The sequence below is a fragment of the Megascapheus bottae genome, chromosome 7, assembly GCF_031878675.1.
Source record: "Megascapheus bottae isolate mThoBot1 chromosome 7, mThoBot2.hap1, whole genome shotgun sequence".
In the NCBI taxonomy this organism is placed as follows: Eukaryota; Metazoa; Chordata; class Mammalia; order Rodentia; family Geomyidae; genus Megascapheus; species Megascapheus bottae.
The window spans coordinates 59,270,672-59,296,048 of NC_143515.1; the positions used below are offsets into that span (position 1 = coordinate 59,270,672).

The following is a 25,377-nucleotide window of genomic DNA, read 5'->3' on the forward strand; positions in this document are numbered from 1 at the left end:
CGTCACGGGAGAGGCGGAAGTGATCTTTAGCTGGCGCGCGTGCTCTGCTAGACATGTCGGCATCCAAGGAACCTTTGGAGTTCCATGACAAGCGGCCCTGGCGCCTGGAGGAGACGATAGAGGATCCGGACGAAGGTGACAGCGGTGAAGCCGACAATGGATTCTCGTTGGAAGAAGTGTTACGCCTCGGAGGCACTAAGGTGAGGGCCGCCAGCATCCGGGGACGGGTCTCCGGTACCGGTGCCCGGGAGGCTTTGCGGGTCGGGACGAGCAGCCGGCTGCGCGAGGGAGGGCACCTCGGCCCGAGTCCCCGCTCCAGGGTGTGCTCCGTGCCCTTCCCACACGACATGGTAGCCTTCCTTAGGACGCTCCAACCAGGGGGAGAAACCGGCCGCTCGGTGCGGATCCTGTGGCTTCCCCGTCGGCGTGGTGGGCGCGGGTACCTGCGCATGCTCCCTGTGCGCTCCCGAGGCCCCCTGGGTGGAACGTACGTGCTAACGTGACGGGACGGCAAACGGACACGCAGAGCCCGTGTCCCTCAGACGCGAAGTAGCGATGATAGGGAGGACCGACGGTGGCATTGCCGTCTCAAGCCGTAGGATCAGAGAGCAGATCAGTGAGGAGATAGTTGAGCGGAAAACCTGAAGAACAGCGGAGAGAGCTACTGCAGCCTGTCAGATGGAACCCATGCAAAGTACAGTTGCGCCTATCTCGTGCAGTAAGTAATAAGAAATTAGACGGAGGAAGAAATTAAAGAGGCTTCTCGGCCATTGGAAGGTGGTATGCAGATAACTAAAGCAGGATTTGTTCTCATTTCTAGAAGTATTATTTTCTTTGGAGACCAAAGATGTGGAGGTTAGATAGGCAGAGATTTGCTAGCGATAAGAATAATGGAATCTCGGGCAGGAATTATATTGGACGTCTGAATAAGTAATATGCCCACACGATAAAAAATATTTTGTATTCCACTAATAGTCTGTATCTCACCATGCAAATGCTCACACATGCATGTTTTTCAATTATGTTTGTTATTTTTTTCTTTTAGTTATTTTTTTATTGTATTTTATTGTCAGGGTAATATTGCAGTTTCATCCATCAGGTAGTGGGTACATTACTTCTCGAACATTGATACCCCCTTCTCATGTTCTTGTTGGGTGTTATTTTCATACAAGAAGTACCATATAGTTTGCACCTTTTTTCCACCTTAAAGAACCTAACATATCTTTAAAAAAAAAAAACAAAAAAACCTTGTGTTATTGATTTTATAACTGCATAAATTATTATACCTTACTTTTATCCTGGCATTTATTGTGGTTATTTAAGTTGTTGTCTTGTTTTTGCCATCTTAATTGCAGTAAGTGATATTAAACATTTTTCTTCACATTTTTGAATGTGTATTATTCCAAATATGTAGAAACAGTGCTTTTAGATTAAAGGCTGTGGGCATGCCTTTTAGGTGGTTGCTTGGTTTGTTTGTTTTTTAATGTTGCAGATTGGAGCCCAGGGCCTCCAACAGGAAAGGCAAGTGCTCTACTCCTTTGAGCCACATCCCCCAACCCAGAGCTTTTATTGATTTGATAAGTGACCCTCAATAGATGTTGTACCAGTTGACTGTCACATCAGTCTTGTTTACAAACACCTTTTTCTCTCACTTCCCCAAATCACTTTTATCTTTGCTTATCTGACAGGTAAAATGGTTGTATTATTGTGGTTCTAATTTGGATTTCTGTAAATGTAAGGGTGAGCATCTTTTCATCATGGAAAAATCTTTTCCCTACACTGTTCATATCCTTTGCAGGTTTTCCTGCAGAAGAGTTGTCCCTTTGTCACTGCTGTGTGGGATCTTTCATTATTAAGCTACTAAAACCAATTACTTTATATAAGTTGTTACTATTTTTATTGTTTTAGTTCATTGTCTTTTGGTTGACTTGTGTGCTTTGTGTGTAAGAGAAAAGGATAACTTTACTGTTCCTATCCTTTGTAAACTCTGGAACTTTTTTTATTTGAAAAATGTTTTCCCTGCTCTGAAATTATTATTTTATTGTATTGTACTTGTGATATCTTATGGTTTCAATGTTCGCATTTAAAAATTATGGGCCATGATGGGCTGGGTGCAGTGGCTCATTCCTGTAATCCTAGCCACTCAGGAGGCTGAGATCTGAGGGTTGCAGTTCATAGCCAGCCCGGCACTAAAGACCCTGAGACTCTTATCTCAAATTAACCACTAGAAAACTTGAAGTGACATGGCGACTCAAGGGATGGGGCAGTAGCCTCAAGCTGAAGAGCTCAGGGACAGCGCCTGGGACCAAAGTTCAAGCCCCACGACTGACAAAAAAAATTATCCATGATGTACTTATTTCGTAATAAGGTCCCAGGTACTACCAAATTAAGTAGTTTTCTATTGATTTTAACTAATTACAAAATTGAAGTTTTAAATGAAGTGCTAGATTCACAACACTTTTTACTTTCTTGTGTTTTATGCAGCAAGATTATCTTATGCTGGTTACTTTGGATGAGAATGAGGAAGTGGTGGATGGAGGGAAAAAAGGAGCAATTGATGACCTTCAGCAAGGTGAATTAGAAGCATTTATTCAAAACCTTAATTTGGCTAAATATACAACATCTTTAATTGAAGAAGATGAACCAGCAAAAGAAGAAAATGCCAGCAAAAAAGAAGAAATAGTATCTAAAAATGATCAGAAAAAGCAAAATTCAGCAGGAAATGAAAAGACATTAGTCAACAAGAAGAAAAATAAAAATAAACCAAAACAGTGTTCTGAGAATGACAGTGTCCCAAAAGTAAACAAAGAGAAACAAGAAGACATTTTTGAATTCTTTGAAAGGCAGACATTGTTACTCAAGCCTGGAGGCAAATGGTTTGATCTGGAGTATTGTAATGAGTATTCTTTAGAACCCCAGTCTCAAGAAGTTGTGTCTAAGTACAAAACCTTGGCTCAGAAGCTGTATGAACATGAAGTCAACTTATTCAAAAATAAGACAAATAATCAAAAGGGAGGCTCTTCTACCTGGATGAAGGCAATTGTATCTTCAGGAACACTAGGTGACAGGATGGCAGCCATGATTCTTCTCATCCAGGATGATGCTGTTCACACACTGCACTTTGTAGAAACTTTGATGAACCTTATTAAAAAGAAAGGCAGCAAACAACAGTGCCTCATGGCTCTGGATACTTTCAAAGAATTACTCATCACCAACCTTTTGCCAGATGGACGGAAGCTAAGAATTTTCAGCCAGCATTCTTTCCACAAACTAGAAAAGATGTGCAGTGGCAACAAGGACTCAAGAGATAGAAGACTGATACTGTGGTACTTTGAACACCAGCTGAAACACTTAGTAGCTGAATTTGTGCAGGTCTTAGAAACCCTAAGTCATGACTCATTATTAGCCACTAAAATTAGAGCCCTTATAACTGCTCATGAGCTTCTTTGTAACAAACCTGAGCAAGAAAAGGCTTTTCTTGTTCAGGTAGTAAATAAACTGGGAGATCCTCAGAACAAAATTGCCACAAAAGCCTCTCATCTGTTAGAGACATTACTCTGTAAACATCCCAATATGAAAAGAGTTGTATGTGATGAAGTAGAAAGGCTTCTCTTTCGCTCAAATATCAGCTCCAAAGCTCAGTATTATGCAATTTGTTTTTTGAATCAAATGGTCCTCTCTCATGAAGAAAGTGAACTGGCTAACAAATTAATAACGCTTTATTTTTGTTTTTTTCGGACTTGTATCAAGAAAAAGGATATTGAGTCAAAAATGCTTAGTGCCCTTTTAACAGGTGTGAATAGAGCATACCCCTACTCCCAGACAGGTGATGACAAAGTGAGGGAGCAGATAGACACTTTGTTCAAGGTGTTGCATGTTGTAAATTTCAGTACCAGTGTACAGGCCTTAATGTTACTTTTCCAAGTAATGAATTCTCAGCAGACAATTTCTGATCGGTATTACTCAGCATTATACAGGTAAGTACACTATATCACAATGTATGAATATAAGGAATAAGTTGGTCTCGTGGCAGATTCAGTGCAGTGATTCCTGGGGACTGAACTTAGGGGTTAGGCACTGTCTTTGCACTTTCTCAAGGCTAGTGCTCTACCACTTGAGCCACAGCAGCACTTCTGGCTTTTTCTCTGTGTGTGGTACCCAGGAATCGAACCCAGGGCAGCTTCATGCATGCTAGGCAAGCACTCTACCATTAGACTACCCTCCCAGCCCCATATATGCTAGCTTTGTAAGAAGACAGGGCCAGGCACAGCACTCTCCTTTTTAGGTCCCGCTAAGGGCTTAAAGCCCTCCCACTTAAACTCCACCTCTTAAAACTTTCACCATCACTAGAGGCAGTGGCTCACACCTGTAATCCTAGCTACTCAGGAGGCTGAGATCTGAGAATCTTGGTTCAAACTCAACCCAAGGAACTAAAGTTCGTGCACCTCTTATACCAGAAGTAGCTCTGTGGCTCCAGGGGTAGGGCGGGAGCCTACCTAGTCCCAGAGTTTAAACCCCACGACCCACAAAAAAAAAAAAAAAGTTTCACAGGAGGACATAAATCCAAACTACAGCAATATATGTGTTAACTCATAGGATCTTCATATGTTTGTTAAGTTCTTAACTGGGCCCAGCTCACTAAGTGCTGGCTGCTAAGTAGTTTGGGAAGTATACAATGTGGGGTCTTGAAAGTTTTTTGCTTTAGTATTTGAAGGTTATAAGAATTTATAATTTGGGGGGCCGGGAGTTTGGCTTAGTGGTAGAGTGCTTGCCTAGCATGCACAAAAACCCCAGTTTGATTCCTAGGTACCACATACATAGAAAAAAGCCAGAAGTGGTACTGAGGCTCAAATGTTAGAGCTCTAGCCTTGAGAAAGCTCAAGGCCGGTGCTCAGGCCCAGGACTGACCCCTCTCCCCCCAAAAAAGGAGCTAATTTTTCAGAAAAGATCTGTCAATATTCATGTAACATCACAAGTTTGTTGAACTAATTCCTAGTTTTTAATTGCTCTTTGCTAACAGCTCTCAATTCATGAATTACTTGCTTGTTATGGGTTTGGTTTTTTTTTTTGCCAGTCCTGGGCTTGAGCTCAGGGCTTGAGCACTGTCCTTGAACTTTCTCAAGGCTAGAGCTCTACCACTTGAGCCTCAGCACCACTTCCGGCTTTTTTCTATGTATGTGGTACCAAGGAATTGAACCCGGGTCTTCGTGGATGCTAGGCAAGCACTTTAACCACTAGGCCAAATTCCTGGCCTTGTTATGTGTTTTGCTGAAAATCCTTTAAGTTAAAAAAAAAAAAAAACCTTAATGTATAAAAGAAATGACTTTATTTGGTTTATAGAAATACAATTTGTCAAAAACATATATTGTTTGTTAAATGAAGGAGACTTCTGTCTAAATTCTCAAATGTTTTTGTGATAGAGATGTGGTTAAACTGAATTAAGTGGGTAGAAATGTTGAAAAGTTTTAAGTGAAGAGAGTTCAATAGCAAACACTAAAGTATCACTAAGAGATTCTACAATTACACAACTGGCAGTTGGCCAACATGGGTATGTAGAGCAATATGAAAGCATTTCACAAGAAAATGTGATTTTATTTCTAGCAGTAGCGCAAGTACTTAGAATAAAGGAAGTAATGATTCCACCACTTATTGTTAAAGCTAGACTGGAGAATAGGGTTCATTACAAGCATTCTGTGATCTGAAGGTCCAGTCCAGTTGAAGAATCTCTAGAATTAGCAACGTGAATGTAGTATTTGAAGATTGAAGGGAGGCATTGATTACAGCTCAGTGGCAGAGCACATGTTAAGGTGCTGCTGCCTTCAGTTCCTAGTACCATCACCCCAAACAGTTACCACATGACATTAGAGTTGATCAGCCTGCTAGAGACTTTCAGGGGTGGATACATAATAGCTATATTGGTTCAAATATTTGAAAAGCTGTGCACTTTAAAAATATAGTTGATTGTATTGCTGAGGACACTTTGGGCTCCAACCAATAAAGACTGAGGTTGGATATCACCCAGGAAGAGGTTTCAGCTTTGGACAAAGAAAAATTGTCTAGTGTAAAGCTGAGGGCAACACCTCAATGGTAGAGCACTCATCTAGTATGCACGAGGCCCTGTATTCATTCTCCAGAAACAAGGAAATGGGATTTCTGTGAAACAAGCTGTCAACATTGGATTGGATTACTGGCAAATATATCTACTGACCTGTAAAAGTACACAGCCAACCAGCATTAATCTTACAACCTTAGATTCTGGGGTTACAGCAATAATAATAAAGATAATTTCTATTGGACCTTGAATGAAACTACAGAAAAGTCAAAGAAACATCTTGTAAAACTGGACAACATAAATGTTGAAACTGAAAGTTGTATATGAACTGGGTTTTTTTTTTGGTTTTTTTTTTTTTTTGCCAGTCCTGGGCTTGAGCTTAGGGCCTGAGCACTGTCCTTGGACTTTCTCAAGGCTAGAGCTCTACCACTTGAGCCTCAGCACCACTTCTGGCTTTTATCTATGTATGTGGTACCGAGGAATCGAACCCGGGTCTTCATGCATGCTAGGCAAGCACTTTAACCACTAGGCCAAACTCCCGGCCTCTATGAACTGGTTTTATATGTTGTGGACATGGAGTGGAGAAAGAGTATTCTGAGCAGAGACATGGATGGAAAAGGTACAGTGAACCATAGATTATCTGAAGTCTTCATGATATATTTTCTGGATACCTGTGGTTACTCAGAAAGTAAACAGCAATGCAAGGACAAGCCCTACATCTAGTCTACTGCTTTGTGAGTCAGCTTCTTTTTGGCCTTTCTATATCTGTCTAAAACTTACACTGTTGGCCAGGAAAGTAAGCTAGTGGTAGAGTACTCACCTAGCATGCACAAAACCCTGGGTTCCATTTCTTGGTACTACAGACATAGAAAAAGCCAGTAGTTGCACTGTGACTTGGTGCCAAGTCCCTAAGTTCAATCTCCAAGACTGGCAAAAAAGAAAAAGAAAAAAGAAAATTACAAATACCGACTAAAAAAAAGGTGGGGAAATGCCTAATGTTCCTGTGCCTCTTCTTTCCATTTTTTTTTGTTTGTTTGTTTTTTGGTCAGTCACGGAGCTTGAACTGTGGGTCTAGGTGTTGTCCCGTGCCGTCCCGTCATGTTAGCACGTACGTTCCACCCAGGGGGCTCTCTGTCTCATTGATTTACATGTTGCCTATTAGGGCAAGAAAGTAAGTTACCACTGACATGAGGTTATATGATTACCTGTTGAGTCTAAAATTGTTGTGGAGATGATTTTGTGAATATTTGTCCTTGATTTTTAATCATGTTACAGAAAAATGTTGGACCCAGGGTTGATGATGTGCTCCAAGCAAGCTATGTTTCTTAACCTTGTCTACAAGTCTCTGAAAGCTGACATTGTGTTGCGCCGGGTGAAGGCTTTTGTGAAGAGATTGCTCCAGGTTACTTGTATGCAGTTGCCACCATTCATATGTGGAGCTTTGTATCTTGTATCTGAAATCTTTAAAGCAAAACCAGATTTAAGAAGTCAACTGGATGATCACGTGGTATATTTTACAACTACTTTTTAAATTGAGTGGGTGCTGTGATATACTAGTTGGTTTTGTTTTTTTCCTTTGCTTCAATGACAGTAACATAATTTACTAAAGCTTAGTACAGTGTGAGTTGTACAGATGGACAAATCTGGGTTTTGGTGCTAGGTCAGCTACAGTTAATTAGCTAAGCAGGTTTATAGGCCTTTCCACATGTAATAAACTGTATTTCACTAGAAATTGCAATTATGAGATGTTGTGGAAGAGCTAATAATATGTCTCTTAAACCTGTTCCTTAATGATAAGATGGAAAATTAGCACTTGCTTTATAGGACTATTTATAATACACCAGGTACTTGAAAATAGTACTTTCAAGTAATAGTTCTAAGTTTTCAGGGACTCTTGGCTTAAGACTGTTTGGATCAAAACTCTAGGCTTATGCCTGTAACCCTAGCTACTCAGGAGGCTGAAATCTGAGGATAGCAGTTCAGTGCCACCCTAGGCAGTCTTGAGCAAGGATAGCACCCAGACCCTGAATTTAAGCCTCAATCCTGCCACAAAAAGAAAAAAAAAAAGTGGTTCTAAAATAAGAATATAATCCTTCATCTTAACTAGCATTGATGACTATCATTTCACTTCATTATTTTCAGATTTTGCTAAATTGCAATGAGTGAATCCAGAATTCTAGAATATTAAATTGAATGCAAATTTCACTGCACCAGTTAATTAACATAGATTCATTAAAGCATGTTTTTGTTAGGGATCTGATGATGAAGAAAATTTTGTTGACATAGAGGATGATGACATAGAAAAGTTCACTGATGCAGACAAAGAAGCAGAAATAGATACAGAGAAAAAAGCTGAAACAGAGGAACCTCTGTCTGAAAGTAATACAGAAACTAAATCCAAGACAGCATCCTGGGTACACTTTGATAATTTGAAAGGTGAGTTTCTTTTAATCTTTAAATTATTACCATAGTTTCTTCTTTGATCTTCACTTTAAAAGAGGGGGTTAGATTGGTCTGTATGCATGCTAGACAAGAACTCCACCATTAAGTTACATCTACATTCATAGAAGATAGTTGTTTGTTTTGGTGGGTTATGGGGCTTGGCTTGAACTCAGCCTAGGCTCTGTCCCTGAGCTCTTCAGCTCAAGGCTACCACCCTACCCTTAAGCCAAGCCTCACTTCCCATTTTTTAGGTTAGTTGGAGATAAGAGTCCCTGGTCCTCTTGTCCCCAGACTGGCTTTGAACCTTGATCCTCAAATCTCAGCCTCCTGAGTAGCTAAGATTACAGGTGTGAGCAACCGCTCCCGGCTTAGAAGGAAGTTTTTAACATAGCAAGTCATCAATATCTTCATTAACAAACCACACATTTTTAATAAACCTAAGGAATTAAAGTATATACCAATTAGACCTATGGAAGTCAGATGAAGGAATTGTGAAAATGTTAAATGCACCATAAATTTCATTTCTTCCATTGTAATTATTGGTTTACACCTTTGAACCAAGACCTCAAACATAAAACACATAATACCCAAGGGTAGTATACACATGGAGTGTGATTTGGTCATATATTGTCAATTGTATTTAATATGTTGAAATATTTGGTTATTTATTGTGAATTTCTTGGTTCTGTTGTTTGATCCTTAAAGAAATATTTTAGAGTAAGACCACATGTGAAATACACACACATGTTGAATTAAGTCTTAATAGGATGTAGGGCCAAAAGAACTTACCAGTCATCCTGAAGACTGAAATTGGAGTAATCCTTTAGAAGGGTGACAAGCATATGTGTTATTAGACAATTTGTAGTAGAGCATAAAATCTTGTTTTAATCTTGAGTGCCTAAAAATATGAAGATAATGTAAATCTATTTCAACTAATAATGATTTCTCGGCATGCTTTTGATGACAAGTATCTGGAGTATTCTGTCAACATAAAAGACTTGACCTCTTCCATTTTCTGATTATTTTCATTTTAACATTTATGACATGTATTTTTTTTTTACACTTTTAGTTGCTATAGACACCTTGTAGTAATTTGGGTAAACATGTTGTATGATTTATTCAAGAACAAATACTAAACTTTGAAGATAAATCTTGGAAGGACTTGGAATTTTTAATCTAACATGCTGAGTTAAGTAAGAATGTTGGAACTTCTACTGGCTGTGGTAGATTTAGTGGCCTCTTGTCCTAGGAGAAAAGCATTTGAAAATACATTTATTATTCTTTATAGGTGGCAAACAGTTAAGTACTTATGATCCATTCAGTAGAAATCCTTTGTTTTGTGGAGCTGAAAACACAAGTCTTTGGGAACTCAAAAAGGTGAAGCAATTTCAAATTATCTTTAATTCGTTGTGCTTTATATTCTTGCCTTTGAAGTTTGCACATTTTTTGCCAGTAATAAATCCAGGAGTTAATAATGAAGTTTGAAAATCTGGTAGCAAATGGTATTTGAGGGGTTCATTTTATACAAACTAACATACATATTGTGCCAGGGTTGCAAATAAGTATTTTTATTGCTTTTTATAGGTAGATTATCTCATGCAACTGCAGTAAAACGCATAAAGTTTGATTTATGCATCACTAGAATTTTTCACACATAGTTACTTTTAAATGAAGAAGGGGGATTATTTCTTTCTTTTTTTTTTTTTTTGCCAGTCCTGGGCTTGAGCTCAGGGCCTGAGCACTGTCCTTGGACTTTCTCAAGGCTAGAGCTCTACCACTTGAGCCTCAGCACCACTTCCAGCTTTTTGTATGTATATGGTACCAAGGAATTGAACCCGGGTCTTCGTGCATGCAAGGCAAGCACTTTAACCACTAGGCCAAACTCCCAGCCCCAAGGGGGATTATTTCTAATAGCCTTTCTGTGGTTTCTTTTGTAAAGCGAGTTAAATATAACCCTGTAAAGTTATGTGTTTCCACCCCAGCCCTGGAATCCTGGATTCTGTGGGCATGCTTGTAGTCCCTCACTATATAATGGTTCACTTAGTGGCTTCACTGTATCATGAGTTGTTGGGTTTTGTTTTGTTTTTTGCATTTATATAGTGATCCCTTGCCTATTGCAGTGATTACATTCCTGAGACCCCCCACAATGATCGAAAACCCATGAAGTAGCATTAAGTGAACCGCAATATAGCAAGAGATGACTAGCTCACTATCCCATGATACCTGAGGAATCATTATACTAGGACTTGAACTTGTGCCCTTGTGCTCTGTCTCTGCTTATTTTTTCTGTTTAATTGGGAGGTACGATTGTATATCTGTATGTGCTGGCTTTTACATTGGTCCTCAGGTCTCAGCCTCAAGAGTAGCTAGGATCATAGGCATAAGCCACCAGTTCCTGACTAGAATCCTTAGTTTTTAAGTGTATAAATAGTCCTAAGACCAGAGTGTTTAAAAATCACTTTTCTGAGTTGGGCATGGTGGCTCATGCCTGTAATCCTAGCTATTCAGGAGGCTGAGATCTGAGGATCAAGATTCAAAGCTAGCTTATGCACAAAAAGACCTGAGACTCTCATCTCCAATTAACCTCTAAAAAATGGGAAGTGGGGCTTGGCTCAAGGGTAAGGTGGTAGCTTGAGCTAAAGAGCTCAAGGACAATGCCCAGGCCCATGGGTAGGGTGGTACCCTTGAGCTGAAGAGCTCAGAGACAGCACCCAGGCTGAGTTCAAGTCCTGTGACCCACCAAAAAAAAAAAACAATCACTTTTCTGTTGTGCTTAAGTTTCAACTTTTTAGCTGTTCTTATGCTATAATTATGGGATGAGTTGACCTTAGAAATAATGATATATTCACATTTTTCTTTTTAGTTAGCTGAGCATTTTCATCCTTCTGTGGCTCTTTTTGCAAAGACTATCCTTGAGGTGAGTGCACTGAAAAAATAACATCAATACTGGCCATACTGTTTTCCCCTATAGGCAGAATCACATATATTTTATTGCCCTTATAAGGGAATAATATCTTATTTGGTGTAGAGTTGCAAATAATTCTTCCCATGAAATGTCATTAGAAAACTAATGTAGTTTCTACATTCTGATTTTTCTAGAAAAAGAAGCTTCTATTTCTCATTTCTAGTATAGCACTAGATATTTGGTTCCTGGCTGACATTTATTTGGCCTCCATTATTAATAATATTTATCTATAAAAAATTTGATAGGGATACCTAAAGTTTTATTTGTTGCTTGCATGTATCTTTGATGCAGTGAAAGAAAAGCTTATGTACTAATACATTATTTTTTTAACTTCTTAAAACCTTACTTTCTACTTTTCAGGGAAATCACATTCAGTATTCAGGGGACCCCCTGCAGGATTTCACACTAATAAGATTCTTAGATAGATTTGTGTACCGAAATCCAAAGCAACATAAAGGCAAAGGTATGCCTCACTCTACAAGCTGTTTCATTTAGAAAATATTATAAGCCAATAGCTAGTATATCTAGGTCTTACATTAGTTTGGTGTGATTTGTATTTCAGAGAATACTGACAGTGTTGTGATGCAGCCCAAAAGGAGACATTTTATAAAGGACATTCGCAGTCTTGCTGGTAAGTATAAAGATTAGACAGTTGAAATGGAAAAGTGGTATGAAAGAATAAAATATCAATTGACACTCTTTATTCCATTTTATCAAGGTAATCAAAATCAGTCACATTTTAATGTTGAAGACAAAAAGTCAATAGTTGTATAGTTTATTCTCATTTTAGAATTTTTCTTAGTATTAAGGAAAATTACAGGAAATTCTATTTACCTTTAACTAGTTGTTTGTAGAGTAGCTAGTATTGTCATTTTCTTCCCAGACAAAATGGCATGTTTATAATGTTGTTGTTGAATTTCTATTTCTCTTGAAATCTGGATCCTAGATACAACCGGAAAACAAAAAAAAAAACCCTTTCCTTCCCCTGGGGGTGGATTTTGTGTTGCCAGTTTTTTGTTTGTTTGTTTGTTTTTTGGCAGTCCTGGGGCTTGAACTCAGGGCCTGGTCACTTTCCTTGGATGTTTTTTACTCAAGGCTAGCACTTTGCCACTTGAGGCACTGCGCCACTTCTGGCTTTTTCTGTGTATGTGGTACCAAAGAATCGAACCTAGGGCTTTTTGAGTGCTAGGCAAGCACTTTACCACTAGGTCATCCTCCCAGCCTTGTCTGGTTTTTTCTGTAATCAGTTTCGAATGTTAAGTTTCCATTAGCATTTTTGCTGCAGAATTCCCTGTCCATCTTGCTCAGGCTTTAAGATTATATTTAATATCACAAACATGAATAGCATGAAGAAGACTGTAAAAAAATTAAATGCTTTGAATTTTATTTTTACAGTGAATAGCAAGGAGTTCCTTGCAAAAGAAGAAAGCCAAATACCAGTGGATGAAGTGTTTTTCTATAGGTAATATACATAATGAAGTTTCATTTGGGGAGCTGTTTATAAAGTTTCAGATTCTACAAAATACCTTATCATTGGCATGTTATGAAAATTGCAATGATGTGTCACTATCCATTTTTGTGAGGGAAATTTAAATCACTTTATGAATCAGACTTTGTAGAACTTAGACTTTCTTTTCTTGCTCACACTCTACTAGTTGAGTCACATCTCTTTCTCCCTTCCTTCCTTTCTTTTTATGGCATCTTAGGCCAGTCCCCATTGGCTCACATCTGTAATCCTAGCTATCCAAGTGACTGAGATTTGAGGATTATGGTTCAGAGGCAGCCTGGGCAGGAAAGTCCATGGGACTCATTTCCAGTTAACTGTTGAAAATCCAGAAATGGAGCTATGGCTCCTTGAGTCCAAAAGCTCAGTGCACGGGCTGTGATTGCCAGCTGCAAGACCAGCACAAAATGATAATAACATCTTACTAGGTGGCCCTAGTGAGCATCAAACTCAAAATCTTCCTGCCCAAGCCTCTCAAATGCTGGGATTTCAGGAATGTGCAATAACTCCTGGCTTTTTAATTGTATGTTGTGTTGTTTTATATTTTGTTCATGCCAGTGCTAGGGCTTGAACTCAAGCTCTTGCTCAGTGTTTTTGTTCATGACTGGTACTCTGCCATTTGAGCAAGATCTTTGTCTGGCTTTTTCCTGGGTAATTGAAGGTAAGAACCGTGAGTCTCATCTCAGCTTCCTGAGTAAAACTAGGATTGTAGGTATGAACTCAGCTAGAAATTTAAATCTTCTAAATTTATTTGCACTTTACATGTATATTACAGCTATTATTGAATTCAAAACCTTTCTTACATATTAAATACAAATTTTATTCATTCTTATCCAGTTGAACATATACAACAAAATGAGACCTTTAGTAAAACTATGTAATAACATACATTTTATTGTAGGTATTATAAGAAAGTTGCCGTTAAAGGGAAAATAAAACGGGATGCAGATGAAGAAAGTATAGAAGATGTGGATGATGAAGAATTTGAAAAACTGATTGGTAACATTTTTATGACTCAATTCATAAAATAATTATTACAGTTTGTTAATAAAACAAATGTTAGGGGGCTGGGAGTTTAGCCTAGTGGTAGAGTGCTTGCCTAGCATGCACAATGACCCAGATTCGATTCCTTAGTACCACATACATAGAAAAAAGCCAGAGTTGGTGCTGAGGCTCAAGTGGTAAAGCTCTCTGTCCTTGAGAAAGTCCAAGGACAGTGCTCAGGCCCTGAGTTCAAGGCCCAGGACTGGCAAAAAAAAAAAAAAAAGTTAGGGGCAAAAGTGAGCTGAGTGATTAGACATTTAGCTAAGAATGTCATTTAACACAGCGGAGAAACCAAACTATGTTGAAATATACCAGCAGTAGTCATATCTGTATATTTGGAGCTTGTTTTAAACAGAATCATGTTGCTATAGTTGGTTTTATCAATTAGAAGTCCTTCAGCCTTCTTATTCTTTGCAGTGTCTCACAGTTTCTATATTCTCTGGCAGACACATTCGAAGATGATAACTGTTTCAGCTCTGGAAAGGATGATCTTGATTTTGCCAGGTGAAGAACTTTCCCTTCTTTGTACTCTTTTCCCTTGCATTTTCCAAATTGTCCCTTAGTTGAGTGGACCATAGAACTATGTGGTATACAGAGGAAATGTTTCCAGCTAAGTTTGAGAGGTTAGTACAGTACTTTCATTCTGGACTTTTACAGTGAACATTAAAATACCTTGAGCAGTGTCAACAGCCTCAAACCCTGTTAGTTGCATTAACACTCCTTCGAAACCACTGACTGCCCTCCTATACATGACATTTTTGTCTATTTCCAGCAATGTAAAAAAAGGAACAAAAGGGACAAAGGCAGACTTAGAAGATGACGATTCTGGGGGCAGTGATGATGAGTTTGGTAACCTGGATGATGATGAAGTTTCTCTAGGAAGCATGAATGATGAAGAATTTGAGGAAAATGGTGAAGATGGAGGAACTTTCATGGACGTGCAAGAAGATGAAAGTGAGGGAATTCCAGGTATTACATCCTCTTCTTCCATATGGGCAAGTTTTCAACAAAGATTTTTTGGATTTTTGGTTTTTTTGTTTTTTTGTTTGTTTTCCAGTTGTGGGGCTTGAACTCAGGGCCTGAGCACTGTCCTTGGACTTTTCTCAAGGCTAGTGCTCTACCACTTGAGTCACAGCACCACTTCCAGCTTTTCTCTACGTATGTGGTACCCAGAAATCGAACCCGGGTCTTCATGCATACTAGGCAAGCACTCTACCACTAGGCCAAACTCCCAATTCCCAATAAAGATTTTTTAATATAGCTATACATTCAAACTACAGACCAGAAATTTAAAGAGAACCTTTTGCCTTCTTGTAACTGCAGTTTGTGAAGGCTTTCAACAAGTAAGTAAATGCTGACCTTTGCTTTAATCCTGAGGATTAACCTCTCTTTACAGCATGGCTAGCTGTTATTTTGTCTCTTTTTAATGTTAGAATAGCAATTTATAAGAACCTTGGATTATATCTCAGAGCTAAAGAAGTTGGGTGTGATGTATGTGCTTCCCAGCTACTCAGGAAGCATATAAATAGGAGGATTGTGGGCCAGGCTGGCCCAGACATAAAGCAAGACCTAGCCCCAAAATAACTAAAGAAAATAGGGCTAGGGGACATTGCTGAAATGGTAGAGCACTGTGTAGCAGCATGAGTCCCTTCAGTTCAAGCCTCAGTACTACAAAAAAAAAAAGTTTTGTTTTTTTTTTTAAATCTTCACCATAATTTTGCAACCTTGATGGAGTAGATGAAGATCATTTCATCTTATTAAAAAGGAGCAGAGAAGACTCATCTCCAGTTAAACTCTAGAAAACAGGAAATGGGGCTTGGCTCAAGGGTAGGGTAGTAGCCTTGAGCTGAAGAGCTCAGGGACAGCACCCAAGCCAAGTTCAAGCCCCATGACCCACACGCACACACAAAAAAAGTTTCACTATCTGGGCAGGGGAATTTGGCCTAGTGGTCAAATTCGTGCTTGCCTAGCATGCACGAAGACCAGGTTCAATTCCTTGATACCACATACATAGAAAAAAGCCAGAAATGGTGCTGAGGATCGAGTGGTAGAGCTCTGGCCTTTTATTTATTTGTTTGTTTATTTTACCAGTCCTGTGGCTACAACTCAGGGCCTAGGCTTCCCTCACACTTGTAATCCTAGCTGATCAGTGGCTAAGAACAAGGAGGATCTTGGTTCCAGGCAAGCTCAGGCAGTAAAATTCTAGAATCCTCTTTTCAATTCACAGTTAGGTGCTATGGCACATGCCAATTATCCCTCTTCAACCTGGAAACTTAAAATAGATGGATTGCAGCCCAAGCACATACTGGAAGGAAGTAAGAGCCAATCTTAAAAATAAACAGTACAGGGGCCGGGAGTTTGGCCTAGTGTTAGAGTGCTTGCCTAGCATGCACAAAGACCCGCATTCAATCCCTCAGTACCACATACATAGAAAAAAGCCAGGAGGGGCTCAAATAGTAGAGCTCTAGCCTTGAGAAAGCCCGAGGACAGTACTTAGGCCCTGAGCCCAAGCCCAGGACTGGCAAAAAAATAAAAATAAATAAAAAATAACTAGTACAGCTCAATACAGGGCCCAGGAGCATAGACTAGTGGTACAGTACTTGTCTAGCATGCACAAAACCCTAGGTCCCATACTATGTGTACCACATACACAGAAAAAGCTGGAATTGATGTTATGACTCAAGTGCTAGCGTACTAGTCTTGAGAAAGCCCAAGGACAGTGTCTAGGCCCTGAGTTCAAGCCCCAGGACTGGCAATAATAATAATAACCACAACAAAGACTGGAGCAGCAATTGAATATCTGCCTTGCAAACTGAAATTCCAGTACTGAAAAAATGTTTTCATCTTTAATCTAGTAAATTATATGTTTATACAATATAGAGAACTATACCAGTTACCTCTGTTCTTGAACTCTGTGTCTTGATGTAATTTTAAAGGTACAAAACTGATTGAACGACAGTCCAGTACCTTGCTATTAGACTTAGATTTTAGTGTACTTTGAAGTAATAATCACTAGTCCTGTCATTTATAAACTGCTCATGAGTAACTCTTTTGGTTAATAGAATTTGATGAAGTCAACTCAAAAGTAAATACTAAGAGAAGCAAGAGAAAGAATGGAGGTAATATTGACTTTGCTGGATCCCTTCAAGGTAAGAAAATGCATTTAGTCTCTTAAACCTAAGCAGTTTCTACATGAAAAGTAGTATTTGCTATACTCTGGAGAATAAATTAGTTGGAATAATTCAGAAGAATTTTTCTAAAGATGTTTTTATAGCTGGACACTACAAGAGGCTAAGATCTGAAGATCATGGTTTGAAACCAGCCCACTCAGGGAAGTCTGTGAGAATCTTAGCTCTAATAAACTACCCTCCAAAAGAGCTGGAAGTACAGCTGTGGCTCTAGTGGTAGAATGCTAACATTGAGCTAAAGAAGCTCAGGACGGGCACCCACACATATACATACACAAGATGTTTTTGTAAGAGGATCTTTTTTAATGTGAAAAATTGTTATTTCCACATGTACCTACCACCATTTTCTAAGTTTCTTCCTCTGACATTTAAATATTTTAGACCATCTTCTCATTCATATTAAGCATTTATTGGCATAACGTACAAATCTGAATTTTCAAAATGCTTTTTCCTTTTCTCAAACATTCTTTGCGATTTGACCCTTGTAAAAATCCTTGTTCATTAATTTTGCTGTTGTTTTAAGTGATTACAATTTTAGAAGAAATTTATTCATTCCATTAATCTATTTTTCAACAGTCTTTATATGTTACAAGATTTTGCTTTAGAGTGTACCATTTGAAAGGCATTAATAAATGGAAAGAGTATTGGATCAGGTGATAGTTTTAAATTTTTAGTAAAATTAGAGGAAACAGTATGTACTTTGCTTCCAATATTTAGCTTCTGCTTCCTAGTAAATACTGAGTAAAAAGTAACTTGCCAAGCTAAAAAGTAATGAAAAGCTGTTTTTAAGACCTTAATTTACATTATTGGTGATAGGCTATCCCCTAGTTGCTAGATGACGTACCTGGTAGATGTTTATGTTATTGTCCAAATGTCACCTACTTTAATTTTTTTATTTTATTTTTATTTTTTTGTCAGTCATGGGGCTTGAACTCTTGGTCCATGTGCTATCCCTGAGCTCTTCAGCTCAAGGCTACCACCCTACCCCTTGAGCCACAGCCCTACTTCCAGTCTCTAGTAGCTAATTAGAGACAAGAGTCTCACAGACTTTAGTGCCGAGCTGGCTTTGAATGGCTTTGAATGGCAATCCTCAGATCTCAGGTTTGTGAGTATTAGGATTACAGGTGTGAGCCACCCACCTGGCTTTCACCTGCTTTTAAAAGGCATGATATCAACTTGTATGCTTAAATACAAGGCAGAGTTTGTCTCAGGATCATCCTTTAGAGGGGAAAAAAACACTTATCTCAAGTCCTCCTATACCTTTTACTAGGTGCTGATCCCTTTGTAACCTTGCCCTCAATAATAAATATTATTTCAGGAGAAGTTAGCCTAAGATTTTAGGATACCTGATGGGATTTGTTTGGAAAAGAGAAAGAAGGTACATTATATCTTTCTATAGGTGTTAACTATCATTGAGAAGTAAAAAGTGGTACAAAAGTGTTTGACCTAGTGGTAGAGTGCTTGCCTAGCATGCTCGAAAGCCTGGGTTCGATTCCTTGGTACCACAGAAAAAACTGGAAGCAGTGCTGTGGCTCAAGTGTAGAGCTCTAGCCTTGAGATGAAGAGCTCAAGAACAGCACCCAGGCCCAGAGTTCAAGCCCCACTATTGACAAAAAAAAAAAGTGCTTTCTGATTGAGATCACAGATTCAGGATAAATGAAGCCCTATACCAGTTCATATTCTATCAAAAGTGGCTCTCTAATACCCAAAGATCTGTCTGTGGACACAATTAGTCATACTAGCATTATTGATTAACATAAAATAGTTGTTTTAAAAGTAATCTCTAGTAGTGCTATAAACATTGACATCAAAGAAACAAGTTTAAATATCTCAAAAAAAGGTAAGAATGGTAACATTATTTCTAGTTACTATATTTTTAGCACTTGTATGAATTTAAGTCAGTAAATATCCAAAATAACACTTTCTTATTGGTCATTTTAAAAAAGTTTATAGATTCAGAAATATAGATGAGTTAAGAAATATTTATTTTCACAAGTATAAAGTAAAGGGACGACATTGTAGAAGTATCTTCATATTTCCATAGTCCAAAGAATAAGATCTCTGAATTAAAATTTACATTTTGCCTTAAATATTCTGAACCCTGTCCATGTCTACTGTGGGAATTTAATCTTGCTTGGTATGTATTTCTTCTCCAGGTAAGTGGGGTCAGCAGCCAATTCTGAAAAACCAGAATACACTATTGTTATCTAAACAGTTTTGTTAAGATAGCTTCAAATTATGTCTCTTTAAATGCCAGGGTATTCTCACTATTTATTAGAAGGCAGTTGCCACTATGATTTTGCCAAGATATGTTTTTAAATGAAATTACATTGAAAGAATTACCTTTTGAAGTTATTAGATTTCAAACTGAATTATCTAAACACATTTTCAAGGACCAAGAAGTAAAAAGAAAAGAGGAAACTTCAGTGACCCCAGCCTGTTTGTGTCAGCTGAAGAGGTAAAGCTAATTTACTAGCTTACTACATTAGTTTGCTATATTAAGTGTTTAAATATGTTTAACACCACCACCTTCCTTTTATGTGTTAAGTTTGGCCATCTATTGGATGAAAACGTGGGATCCAAGTTTGATAACCTTGGTATGAATGCCATGGCTAACAAAGACAATGCAAGTGAGTAACTTGGAAGTGGTCTTCACCTGGGATGGAGGGCAGTAGCAGAGCACTTGGCTAGTATATGCCCAAGGCCCTGGGATGGATACCCTGTACTAAAACAAACGCATAGGAAGAACTTAGCTGATGGATGTTTGGGGAGGACACTGTTATAGGACCTTACAGCCTGACAAGAACAGCTTTTTCATCTCTGGTTCTATAGAGGATGTAGGATTTTAAAGTGTTCAGGAAAATGGGAAACTGTAGCATTTGTTTCTCTTTCCTCTCCTTTCATTCCCCAAGACATTAGGCTTTGACAGTAAAATGAATAACTGCAGTCCATGGCAAATCTGGCTTTCCTGCTGCTTAGTTGAATGTTGTGTAGAAGTGTAGCCTCTAGCCTGTGATACACTTACTATCTTTCTTCTCTGAAAGGTCTCAAACAGCTCAGGTGGGAGGCTGAACGTGACGACTGGCTACACAACAGAGACACAAAAAGTATCATCCAAAGGAAGAGAAATTCCAAAAAGAGGAGGCTGACTCCAAAAAATCACAAAACGAAGAAAATGAGAATTTCAAAGTAAATGATAAATTTCTACTTACTCTTAATTTTTGCTGTTCATCCACTTTTCTTGATCTTGCTGTCTAATACTATACATTCCAGACATTTCAACAGATTTGTAATAAACTATAGAAAAGATAGTTGTCATGTAAAAATGTTAAAACATTGAGAAATGCCAGTCTTTGACACACTGCTGCATAGTAAAATGAAAAGGACAGTAGGATTTCTTACTTCACTTGTAAGCACAAGCCATTCTACGGATTATGTAATGAGCAATGTTTTTACATTACATCAGGTGATAGCTTTAAGCGCAGAAGATCATACTATTCGGTCTTTAAACATTCCTTTAGGTAGAATTTTAAAACTACCTGACAGATAAAAGTTCTCAGCAAGGGCCGGGAGTTTGGCCTAGTGGTTGAGTGCTTGCCTAGCATGCACAAAGACCCGGGTTCGATTCCTCGGTACCACATACAGAGAAAAAAGCCAGAAGTGGTGCTGAGGCTCAAGTGGTAGAGCTCTAGCCTTGAGAAAGTCCAAGGACAGTGCTCAGGCCCTGAGCTCAAGCCCAGGACTGGCCAAAAAAAAAAAAAAAAAAGCTCTCAGCAAACCTGAAAGAAGGAAAATAAGTCTTTTAAAACTAAAACATAAAGCTCTGGTTTGCTTCTGCTCCCTCAGAGAGGTGTCATTCTCAAAGTCCATGGATCCATGGGACTGTTGCTCAGTGGTAGATAGAGAACATGCCTAGCATGTGGAGAGACCTGGATTCAGTCACCATCAAAAAAAAAAAAAAAAGCCAAAGCTGGGCGCAGTGGCTCACGCTTATAATCCTAGCTACTCAGAAGGCTGAGATCTGAGGATTGAGGTTCAAAGCCAGCCTGGGCATGAAAATCCATGAGAATCTTTTATCTCCATTAAACACCAGAAAACCAGAAGTGGTGCTGTAGCTCAAGTTGGTAGAGCACTAGCCTTGAGCTGAAAAGCTCACAGACAGTATAAAGAATCCAGTCCACTAACTATGTCCTCGTCTACTTTATACTAGGTGAGAATCTTCCACACTGTGTGTTCTCAGAAGGAGCTAAACGAGGGGAGAAATAGTACTGAAAATTGACAGTATCACAAAATAAATTCATTTAGTCTTTAGTCATAAAATTTCTAGATTATCTGCAAAACTTAACTTAGTACTGTATTTTTACTTAAGGCAATACATACCTTCCAGGATAGAGGGGAATTTCTTGCTCATTGTTTGCCTGAAATCTGATATTGAAAAAAAAGTATTGATTAGACATGGTTAAAGAAATTCATTATATTAACACATAGACCCACAGTTTGGTGCTTTAAGGTCTATGAATCACATATATTGAAATTTTAAGATTATCCTAGAGCTAAGTTCTTTAAGAGAAAATCTAGGTTGAACTTGCTTCAGATGTATCCTTAGTTATTTTAGTTTTGTTTTGTCATGAGGCTTGAACTCTAGGCCTGAGTGCTGTCCCTGAGCTCTTCAGCTCAAGGCTACCACCCTAACCTTGAGCTACAGCCCCATTTCCCCTTTTCTAGAGATTGATTAGAGATATAGTCTCATGGATTTGTAGTACCCAGGCTGGCTTTGAACCTCAAGCCTCAGATCTCAGCCTCCTGAGTAGCTAAGATAACAAGCATGAGCCACTGTGACCGGCTTAGTGGGTTTTTGTTGTTTTTAATTTGACCTGTATGTATGATGTTTTACTTAGAAATACAATTTTAAAGCATAATTTTCAGGTCATGAACTATGAATTCTTCATAGTTTTTATGGATGTCACTTTGCCCTGATAAGAAATTACAGGTTTTGGGGGAGCTGGGAGTTTGGCCTAGTTACGGTAGAGTGCTTGCCTAGCACGCACAAAGACCCGGGTTTGATTCCTCAGTACCACATACATAGAAAATGTCAGAAGTGGTACTATGGCTCAAGTGGTAGAGCTCTAGCCTTGAGAAAACCCAAGGACAGCCCTGACTGAGCCCAAGCCCAGGACTGGCAAAAAGAAAAGAAATCACAGGTTTTTAAATTGGTAACTTCAGTTTGCTTTTAAAATAAACTGTAAGCTGAGCACAGTGTAACAAGTACTCTGAAAAAGACAAAGGTCACTACCCAAGACTATTCCAGAAGCTATTGAAGGAAAGGAAAAGCAGCATTTCCTAATTTAAAAGGCTCTTGAGGGCCTTGTTACAGTTTTAAAACGTTGAGTCACTTTCAGTAATAGCCTGGTAAAGGTTTTCAGTGTCACTGCTGAGGCAGAGGACGATTAGTGCGGCCTTCACAATTGATCATCCCCAGAATGCCTGATGGTCCTCTCATTTACCTCAGCCTACTAGGAAAGGTGTGGTAGGCAGCCAATCTTCTCCATCTGTGCTCCCATTTGTGCCTCTCCCCTCCATGCAAGCCATGGAGGTACAAAGGAGTTTCCCCAGTCTACAAATTAACATTTTTAGGGGAAATGTGTGCCTGCTTCCCCTTCAGCCCATCAAAACATTCAGTGTGCGGAAAAATATGCGTCCACAAATGCCACTAGCGTTTAGTACCCAAGATGTGCCCCCTACACTCCTCTAGAAAGCCTAACTACTACTGAATTGTAATTACCTTGGTTTGTGTTCATTCTGTTAAATAATAAACATACTCCAACAAGGCCTACAAGTTCAGCTGCTAAAAGTCCTTTAATGATCTTCCGTGCTGTTCGATCCATGGTACAGGCTGTCCTAAATTAAAGTAATGAGCAGATGTAAATAAATTTCTATTGCTTAATCTAAACATAGTTCTTGAATGCTGTGTGTATAGGAATGACACTGTTACTGTGTGCTGGTACACATGCCCTCCTTACCTGTAGGTCAGTGTCAATACCTAGAGCACAGTGAACTTGAAATATACAGTTAGACAAAGCACAGAAGGTCAGGAACTGTCAGCTAGTGAAATCAAGCTTTTACATGTTTCTCAAGGATATACAATGGTGGAGATGGGTTAATCCAACCTTTTAGGTGACCTAGAAATTAAGAGAATTTAATGGGCACACTATATACAGGCTCTTAGTAAAATGCCTACAATGAATAAGGTCATTTGGAAGTGGTTTTACCTTTTCATACCACAATATTTACTAGACAGAGTACAAAATTGAGTAGTACATTATTCAGTTCCTGTTCTAGAGTTGCTATTCTGCCTTTTAAAACTAATTGCTTAAAAACAGCACCCTGGTGTGCTTTAGAAGCAGGCACTCAAGTAATTCCACAAGAAGCCCATCCCAGGTAGAAAGCTGTTTACAGCCTACATGGATTACATTTTTTTCTGCTCTAGGCTAGAGAGCTCTACTACTTAAGAGCCACAGCACCATTTGTTTTCTGAGTGGTTAATTGGAGTCCTACCCTGCCTGGCTTGGAACTGCAGTCCTTATCTCAGCCACCTGAGTAACTAGGATTACAGGTGTGAGGCCAGCATGGGGCTTGTGATTTGATTTTATATAACAAAGCCAATTGAGAAAAGAGGTTTAGTGGCTAGGGTGTTGCTCAGTAGTAGCATTTGTGGGGCCCTAAAGCCTGATCCCTAGCATCTTGAGCCAAGACTCAAGCCCTGTAATCCTAGCTACTCAAGGAGGCTGAGATCTAGAGGTTTAGTGTTCAGAAGTCCAGGAAACGACCTCAACCACCAAAATGCTGGACTGGAGACGGCTCCAAAGGTGGAGCAGCACCAGGCTGAGGGAATATACAGCCCCTGAATTCAATCCCTGGTAGCTACTGCCTCCCAAAAGGGTGTTCTGGAGTAAAAATTAGGCTATGCCATTTTATTATGTGAAATGTAAGCTCAAATTGTAATCTGAAGGGTTCTTCTCAGAACCACCTACCTTTAATCTCAGGTTTTTAGTTTCCCTCATGAGCTGTCACACTTTTCTGCCCCCTACATGCAGCTAGCTGTCTGACTGGTCCCTAGTCCCAGCTGTCTGCTGGCTCTCCCATCTGCTTCTGCCACTTTCACAGGACTGAGAGTGCAAGTAATGAAATACGTTTTGTAGGATTATCCTTCTAATGTGATTACCGCGTGTCCCAGACCCCTAAATTCCCTTTTCTCATCTTAATGTGCTCATTCCGGGGTCAAACGATTAAAACCTTCATTGTTCTCATGAGAACTGCAGAAAGAAAGTTTCAAATAACTTAGAATGAGCAGAGGCGGGAGAGGGGGGAAAGCCGGTTTCCTCCATCTTCTGAGAATCAAGCCATGTTTGGCACAGCGCGCTCAAGGTTGGACCTGCGTGCACCCAGCTCCGCGCGAAACCCACGTTCGGCCCTGGCCTGAAGAAGCAAAAGCCCGCGACCCCGGGTCAGGAGCCGCGTGGCCCGCAGCGCCCTCCGCCCGCCCTAGGCCCCGAGCGCCCCGCGGGGCCTGGCTTGCGCGGTCGCCCGGCCGAGGTCTCCCCGAGACCCGGAAACCCCGGGCCCGGCCCGCGCCGGCTCGCGGGAACTGGAGCTAGGGAGACTCGGAGGTTTTCGGGGTCCCAGATTTCCCCCGGGTGACCCTCAGGACACCCATCCTACCCGGCGCAGAAGGGATCCCGAAGTCACAGTGTCTACCCCAAGCTGCTCGCACGGAGGCTGCGCATGCGCAAGGTCGCCGCGCCCCGCCCCTCCGTTGGCCCCGCCCCCGCGGGCTGTGAGCGACTGGGTTCTCCCTTGCTGGTTTAGTTTCCCTTCTGGGGTAGTTAAAAACTCTTCCGTCAGTCATTCATCTAAATCCAGGACAAAGTCCGCTACACCCTGAACCAAAGTGGGAGAAATAATACATGAGCCATCTGCAAGCAACATCGGCATCCCTGGGAACTAAAAGTGCCAACTCTGAGTCAGGATCTGATCTGTGCTTCAGCGAGACCTCTAGACAATTCTGTGCAAGTGAAAATTTGAGAAGCTCTGAGTCTACTGCTCACTAGGTACGAAGAGGAGAGGAAAAGACCTTGGGAGCAGGACACGGGAAAGAACAGGAAGGAAATATAATGACCTATTG

The 25,377-nt window shown here is 39.8% G+C and overlaps 2 protein-coding genes across 5 annotated transcripts; one reads left to right on the forward strand and one right to left on the reverse strand.

Moving 5' to 3' along the window:
* The first annotated feature begins 15 nt into the window (after positions 1-15).
* Positions 16-20,388, forward strand: Cebpz (CCAAT enhancer binding protein zeta). 3 transcript variants are annotated; one of them, XM_090337137.1, is made up of 16 exons: positions 16-200; positions 2,485-3,977; positions 7,328-7,559; positions 8,305-8,488; positions 9,783-9,871; positions 11,358-11,411; positions 11,820-11,922; positions 12,022-12,090; positions 12,855-12,921; positions 13,865-13,962; positions 14,454-14,511; positions 14,780-14,976; positions 17,070-17,156; positions 19,589-19,653; positions 19,744-19,825; positions 20,240-20,388. In XM_090337137.1, exons 1-16 carry the CDS (start codon positions 54-56, stop codon positions 20,386-20,388), a joined length of 3,174 nt encoding a protein of 1,057 aa, XP_090193263.1. In that variant the 5' UTR covers positions 16-53. The 3 variants fall into 3 exon arrangements, with proteins under 3 accessions (XP_090193263.1, XP_090193264.1, XP_090193265.1); XM_090337138.1 differs by lacking the exon at positions 16-200 and adding an exon at positions 500-780; XM_090337139.1 differs by lacking the exon at positions 16-200 and adding an exon at positions 500-718.
* Positions 19,120-24,977, reverse strand: Cebpzos (CEBPZ opposite strand). Of its 2 annotated transcripts, XM_090337141.1 has the most exons (6): positions 24,915-24,948; positions 23,216-23,374; positions 22,978-23,093; positions 21,576-21,620; positions 20,408-20,492; positions 19,120-19,374 (listed from the first exon to the last, which is right to left on the reverse strand). In XM_090337141.1, exons 3-5 carry the CDS (start codon positions 23,078-23,080, stop codon positions 20,410-20,412), a joined length of 231 nt encoding a protein of 76 aa, XP_090193267.1. In that variant the 5' UTR covers positions 23,081-23,093; positions 23,216-23,374; positions 24,915-24,948; the 3' UTR covers positions 19,120-19,374; positions 20,408-20,409. The 2 variants fall into 2 exon arrangements, with proteins under 2 accessions (XP_090193267.1, XP_090193266.1); XM_090337140.1 differs by lacking the exon at positions 23,216-23,374 and having other exon boundaries at positions 19,128-19,374; positions 24,915-24,977.
* Between the last annotated feature and the right edge of the window lie 400 nt (positions 24,978-25,377).